The 7,369-nt window shown below is 60.5% G+C and overlaps 1 protein-coding gene across 1 annotated transcript; it reads left to right on the forward strand.

The window, feature by feature from the left end:
* Positions 1 to 394: 394 nt before the first annotated feature.
* FGF4 (fibroblast growth factor 4) lies at positions 395 to 2,059 on the forward strand (the record flags this gene model as incomplete). Its single annotated transcript, XM_084893554.1, has 3 exons — positions 395 to 737; positions 1,259 to 1,362; positions 1,883 to 2,059. 3 exons carry the CDS (start codon positions 395 to 397, stop codon positions 2,057 to 2,059), a joined length of 624 nt encoding a protein of 207 aa, XP_084749680.1.
* Positions 2,060 to 7,369: the final 5,310 nt, after the last annotated feature.

Raw genomic sequence — 7,369 nt, forward strand, 5'->3', positions numbered from 1 at the left:
GATTGGCAGGCGGCCTGCGACCAGCCGGGAGCACCACAGCGCCCCGGGCGCCCGGGCGGACGCGGACGGCCCCCCGCGGGAGCAGGAGGGGGCGCCGGGCTATATATAGCGGCTCAGCCCGGGGCCGGCCCAGCGCGCAGCCCGGCGCGCACCGCTCCGCACGGCCCCGGCCCCTCCGCGCTGCCCTCCCCTCCATGCAGCCCGGATAGCGCGCCCGCGCCCGGGGGCCTCGCCGCGCGCCTGCCTCCCGCTCCTCCTCCGGCCGCGCCCGCCCTTCCCGGGCCTGCGGTCCGGAGCTCCCGCCGGCCGCCGCCGCCGCCACCACCGGCGCGGTTCGGTCCCCCGCGGCCCGCGCGCACGGACCGCCGGACGGACGCGCGGCCCGAGGGCGGGGATGCCGGGGCCCCGGGCGGCCACGGCGGCGCTGCTCCCGGCGGTCCTGCTGGCCGCGCTGGCGCCCTGGGCCGGCCGAGGGGGCGCCGCCGCCGCGCCCGGCGCACCCAACGGCACCCTGGAGGCCGAGCTGGGGCGCCGCTGGGAGAGCCTGGTGGCGCGCTCGCTGGCGCGCCTGCCCGCGGCCTCGCAGCCCAAGGAGGCCGCCGTCCAGAGCGGCGCCGGCGACTACCTGCTGGGCATCAAGCGGCTGCGGAGGCTCTACTGCAACGTGGGCATCGGCTTCCACCTCCAGGTGCTCCGCGACGGCCGCATCGGCGGCGTGCACGCCGACACGGGCGACAGTGAGTGGGACGGCCGGGCGGGGAGGGCGGGAGCAGCGGCCACCGCTTCCCACGCGTCCAGCCGCGCGGGGCCCCCGGCGGACACCTGCCTGGGGCTCTGGGCACCCGGGGGAGGGAAGGGGGAGGAGGGGACGGGGGAGACTGAGGTTCTGGGTCCTGCAGCGTGGGGTGGAGGGGGCGCAAACCATCTTGGCTCCTGGGACCTTTGCGCACCCGGCGGCCGGGCCCCGCCTCCCCGCCCTCGGCCGCCTGGGCTCCCGGCGCGGCATTCCAGCGCCTTCGCCCGTGGGCACGTGGGTGGGCACGGGGCGCGCGGCGCCGCCGCCGGGGATCCGGGCTCGGGACGGGGCGCGGCCGCCGCGGGGCACGGGGCGGAGGGAAGCGAGTCCAAACCCGCGCACGCCGGGCTCTGGGGCCCTTTGGGGAGCCCGGGCCCTGGACACTCATCCCCAGAAATGGGGGTCTCAGTGCAGGCACAGGGTCCCTTTCCCCCCCCGCAATGACCCGCGCCCTCCCCCCAGGCCTGCTGGAGCTCTCGCCGGTGGAGCGGGGCGTGGTGAGCATCTTCGGCGTGGCCAGCCGCTTCTTCGTGGCCATGAGCAACAAGGGCAAGCTGTACGGCTCGGTGAGTACCGCGGGGCCCCGCCGAGCACTGGCTGGGGAGCCCAGGCAGGATCCTGACCCTCCAGGCCGCCGACGGAAATGCGGGGTGGGGTCCCAGGACCGGCGGCCCCTCACCCCCCAGAGCCCTGGGGCAGCGCCCGCCCACGACCAGGGCCCGCCAAGGAGCGCAGCCTCAAGACAGTAATGCTGAGGTTTGTGCCATCCCTGAGCGGGTGCCTCCCAGTCTACCAAAGGGTACCTCTCTGAGCCCACGGGCTGTGTCCCAAGGGCCGGACTGGAGCCTTGAAGGTGGACGCAGCAGAGATGAACCCTCAGACTGCCAGGTGCTGGGCAGGTGGCCGGGACACCAGCTGCTGTGACTGGCCGTGTCCCCCTTCTCACCCGGGAGGGTGTTGGCCCCTGACTTCCCAGGAGAGAGAGACCTGTCACCCTAGTGGGACTTGCCACTGAGAGGAGCCCCTGACCCCTGACCCCTGGCCCCAGGGTCCCTCCGACCTCACACGGTTCCTCCTTCCTTCCAGCCTTTCTTCACGGAGGAGTGCAAGTTCAAGGAGATACTCCTCCCCAACAACTACAACGCCTACGAGTGCTACCGCTACCCCGGCATGTTCATCGCCCTGAGCAAGAACGGGAAGACCAAGAAGGGGAACCGGGTGTCCCCCACCATGAAGGTCACCCACTTCCTCCCCAGGCTGTGACCCTGGAGGAGCCCTGCCTCCGCCTCGGGGAGCCCCCGGCGAGGGGAGCGCCCGGGGCCGCCACCTCGGTGCACTTTCTTCCGATGGACACGTGGAACGCGAGAGTAGGTGTACGATATTTAAATTAATTATTTAAATATGTATATACGGCCACCAGATTATTTATGGTTCTGTGGGTGTGTTTTGTATTTTTTCGGGGGTGGGGGGGTGGGAAACAAAGGACAAAGGACAAAAAGAGGAAGAAGAAAAAAATACCCTGACTTTTCTGGTAAAACAGTGGAGAGACCCCCTCCATTGGACGTATTTAACTTCAGAAACTTTGTCACACGTGTGCTGCTATTCTGTGTCGTGAAAGCCAGTGATGTCGGACCGGGACATCCGCTTGCTTTGCACCCTCCGGCGGCCCTGCGTCCGTCCAGCGAGGCCCTCCGGGGGCTGGGGCTCCCGAGACCAGCGCCGGCGGCTCCCGGCGGGCTTCCTCCCCCAGCACCCTCCGCGCCCCGCTCCCTTTGTGCCCTGTTGCTATTAATTGGGGCGGATCGGTTTACTTCGGGGACAGAGAGTACGCTGTGGAGCCCACCGCTGCCGCTCCGTTTTTAGATCTGCTGAGACTGACCTTTGAACTTTGCTGTAGTCAATCTTCCTCCATCTACCAGATGGGAGAGACCTTTAGACCACGGTATGAACTCCAGTTTTCCTTTTTTGGATCAGCCACAGCCACGGCGGCCACGGCTCTGTGGCCACTGGGGGGAGGAGGGGAAAGCGAAAGAAAGAAAAAAAAAACACCCCAGCTATTTTGTAAATCAGCTGGATTTCCAAAAGGCATCATGGCTCTCCCACTGCGAGGCTGGACGTGGACAAGACCTGGGTGATGAAATACAGCTTCTGACAGCAGAGACTTCTGGTGGGGAGTTGCCTGGGTGCGTATTTAAAAGCACGCTTCCCAGTGCTCGGGAAGCTTCGGGCTAGTGCTGGCTGGCTATTAGGTTTCGGTGGAATCCCCTGCAATTGTACGAAACACTGAATGCAGGGCCTGCATGCAGGAGGCGCTGCTTCTCTCAAGCTGCATTCCCCGGGTGAGTGGCTTTACCATCTACCTCGACAGCCTTCACACCACTCACCTGGCGGGAACCTGCGGGGAGCGCAGGCCACCCGAGTGGCTTCTCTTCCCTTCCATATGTAGCCAAAAAGGACTGCGGAGAGCGTCGGTGCGACCCAGTCGAACCTTGTCACGTTTGAGCTATCTTTACCCCGTGATTTACTTTTAGTAAGGATAATCATGGTGAAAATATTTGCAGACAGCTGTTACAGTGCACTATATGGTCACCAAGTAACCTTATATTTTTCTTTATATATTTTACAAATGTCACCCCTGTCGTGGTAGCAAAGAACGGAGGAGGAGGCAGGGTCGGGGATGGTTAAAAAAAGTCCCCGAGGTGATGGCAAACATTTAATTTTAATGAATGACTTTTTAGGGTTTATGCAAAACGCCCCTCGCCTGCTACCAGAGACTCCGGGGCTGTCTCCCAGACTCGAATACTCTCGCCTGCACTGCCTCCCAAATTAACTTTATGGGAGTCTACAGGCGGCGGGGCTGGGCCCTCGGATTGGTTTTTTTGTCTTTCACATTCCTCCCTAAAACTCTTTGTTCGAATGCAAATCGTCTCTTTAAAATACTATTCTTAAACCCAAGGAGTCCCGGAAGAAAGAAGCCATTGGTAAACCAGGACCACACATCCTGAACCTGCTATTCATGCACTGGAATAAACACGTTTTGTTTTGTTTTGTTTTTAATTTTTAAACCACGCCCTGGAGTCCGGGAGTGTCAGAGGAGAGGTGATGCTCCCAGATCGCCTGTGGACTGCAGGACGGGGCGGCGTGGAATTTGTGGTCATTCTGTATTTAATGTGGTCGCCTAGCAACAAGCCACGTGGGCCGTAGGTGCCTTAAATTATTGCAGGACGTCTTGTCCCGGAGCCCGATCCAGTGTTAGGCGTGAAGATGGCTGAAGTGCAGAACCGGTCACCCTTGACTTCTGGTATACGTTCATCAAATCACGCGTGGAGCGTGTAGGGATGGGATGGGCACATGTGTCAAGCGTTTCTGTTGTGTGATGGGGGCTGAGGGTCCTGCAGGAACTGCTGTTTCCAGACTGTAGTTTTATACAGGTGCCGACCGTCTTGTCATGTATGTGCTGTGCACACCGAGATGCCGAATAAACGGAGAACCTTTGTCATGTGAAAGAGAGCCCCACCGGGCTGGATGTGTAAATAATTGGGGAAGGTATTGAAAACCATTAAAACCTGCCTTGAAATGCCAAGACGTGGCTCCCTCCCCCTGTCTCCCAATGTCTATTTGAGGCCTTGAGCCCCGCGTGGCTGGGGGTGGGGCTGGGGCTGGGGCTGGGGTCGGGGGAGATGAATTTTAGCCAGCTGTGTCCACACAAATGTGGTCTTAAAGACGGGAGCCTGGGGGGGGGGGGGGCAGGGGGGAGGGAGGTGGTGTTAGTGTCACCAAGTTTCCCAATGAGTCTGAATGTTGCAGTTTATTCTCATGATGGGCTAATTCACGCCTTTCCCGCACGCCATTCCCACGAGCTCAACAACCCTGGCCTTGGCACTTGCCTGGGAGTGGGGGTGAAACCCCCCCCCCCCCCCCCCATGGCTGGCCATCGGAAGACTGACTTGAAACTTGTGGGTATTCCCCGCCGGTGAATCTAGAAATCGTTATGAACACCAACTAGCCTCCCAGCAAAGGGAAACAGTAAAATCCTGCAGGAGAGAAGCCAGTGAGGAAGAGGTGGTCCGTGGACCACGGGTGGTCCGTGAGGTCCAAAAGGTGGGTGGCCGCTGGCCCCGGGGACAGTTCCCATGCTCTGAGACTGTCTATCGATGTGATGTGGCGTGTGTTTGTGAGTGTGGGTTGCAGTGAAAGCGATGACCTAATGGGCCTAGAGTCTGGGTCTCCCCCTCCACAAGATCAGGCCAATCACTTGCCAAAAAGACCCCAAGAAGCCATGCAGGGTCCTCTGTTGCACCTATTTTTCTCTCCAAGACCTCACCTTGCCCTTCCCTTCTCTGATGCCACCATCTAGGGATGGCAAACACATGGGCAGTGCTATGGGCTCAATCTTGAGCCCCAAAAAAAGATGTTGGTGTTCCAAACCCCAGCACCTAAACTACAGGGACTTTATAGAGGTAACCAAGGGGGAAGGGGGTCACCAGGGTGGGCTCTATGTGGCTATGCTCCTAAAGGAAGGTTCTGGAAACAGGAGCCCTGGGAAGGAGGATGGCATGGTGGGTCTACAGGCCAAGGATCCCTGAAGGTCACCACGGGCAGCCAGAGGAGGCCTGGGCCAGGGGCTCCTGCCTCAGAAGCACCCAGCCTACCAACACCTTGATCTAGTGTGGGCAGCCAGTCATATTCACGGGGCGGGTGGGGGGTGGGAGGTGGGGGGATGGGGGGAGTGAAACCCTGAAGACCTCCAGCTGTGCCTCCCCTCCTGCTGCATCCCGTGGCCCCCAAAGGTCCCTGTCCAGCTTCCTCTTGGCCAGAGGCACAGGAGGCCTCATCCGGCTTTGGCATGAAAACCGACCTCCAGCACAGACAGGTCCAAAGTGGGACTGAAAAGTCACCCCTTCCCTTAACACGTATCTGTCTGTTGCCAGAGCTGGGGATCCCCCACTGAGGAAAATGAAGTCCCATCCACACGGGGCCCTGGTTGAAAGGAGGGGGTGACATGCAGGGTGGACGGTGCCGGCTGCCTGAGAAAACAGAAGCAAAGACTTGAAGGTGCTGAAGGAGGAGGCCGTGCAGGGAAAAGCATAGGGAACAGCCAATGCGGAGGTGCTGAGCTGAGAGGAGGCCGGGGTGGCTGGAGTCCTGGGAGGGAACCAGGAGGAGGTGAGGTCAGAGAGGCCGGGTCACAGGGCCCGTCTCCAAGGTGTGGGCATTGCCCATTGGCTGACACTAGACGGTGGAGGAAGGTGGTGGGGGTTCAGGCTGTGCCACTAGGGGTGGCATGGTGGCAGCAGCAGCACCTAAAGCACCTACCTCTCTGCTCTGGTTTTCTCACATCAGCTCTCCTTGGTGAGGGCATGCTCAGGCCAGGCCCACTGCCTCCTGGCTGTGTGACCTTGGACAAACCCGTGACTTCCTTGTGCCTCCCACCCCTCAGCTTCCCCACCTCCTGGGCCTGTGAAGCACCCTCCATAGCAAACCAGAACGGGAGCCTATTGTTATTGTTATTCTCCTAAGTGACTTAATTATAGTCTTAAGGTCCAGATCCTTTTTATATTGTGCCGCCTGGAGGATCGGCTGTCCCTGCTGGGAGCCACTGTCATGCAGAGCACACGCTGGCTGTGGCCCGCACCTCTGAGGGCTGGGGCCCAGGGCCCTGCACTGACCGCCCTGCTGAGTCCCAGGGACTCGGACACCCGCCCGTCCCCTTGGCCTGCTCTGCTCTGAGGCAGGATGGGTCCGGGGCTCCTGAGCTCAGTCCTCCTTTTTCAGTGTTAATAACTTGTCATTGTTCTTGATTCATAATCTGAATCGTCCATTTCTCTCTCTCTCTCTCTCTCTTTTTTTTTTTTTTTAAAAAAATGACTGTCTTTTAAAAAATATATATATTTTATTGATTTTTTACAGAGAGGAAGGGAGAGAGATAGAGTACTAGAAACACTGATGAGAGAGAAACATCGACCAGCTGCCTCCTGCACACTCCCCACTGGGGACGTGCCCGCAACCAAGGGACATGCCCTTGACCGGAATCGAACCTGGGACCTTTCAGTCCGCAGGCTGACGCTCTATCCACTGAGCCAAACCGGTTTGGGCATCAATTCCTCTTGTTTTAAGTGGGGAGCAGGAGGGGTGTCCACACGGGCCACACGGGAGGGGACAGGACGGGAACCGGCCAACCCCGACAGACCAGGCCTCGGACGCCCTTGCTGGACGCTGTGGCCTCATTCCCTGCCGCTCTTGCTGGGTCCTCCCTCCCGTCGCCATGAGGGTTGAGACCGCAGTCCGCAGCACGGCCAGGGGCTGTTCTCACGACCTCCTGCTACGGAGCAACCTCCCCAAACTGGAGGCTGAGACAGCGGTTCCATTAAACCTCCCCCTGCCGGGGCATTTATATATATATTCTAAAATGCCCAAACTGGTGAGTCCCAGTGAGGTGCACCGGCTGCACCGGCACAGAGACCCTCCCATTTCCAACCAGAGGACGGAGAAGAGGAGGGACTCCCGCGACACCACGTGAGTCAGAGTGACGGAGGCTCGGCTGTCACTCATCGCCGCGCCTCCTAACCCAGC

Source organism: Pipistrellus hanaki, assembly GCF_964339955.1.
Source record: "Pipistrellus hanaki genome assembly, chromosome: 9".
In the NCBI taxonomy this organism is placed as follows: domain Eukaryota; kingdom Metazoa; phylum Chordata; class Mammalia; order Chiroptera; family Vespertilionidae; genus Pipistrellus; species Pipistrellus hanaki.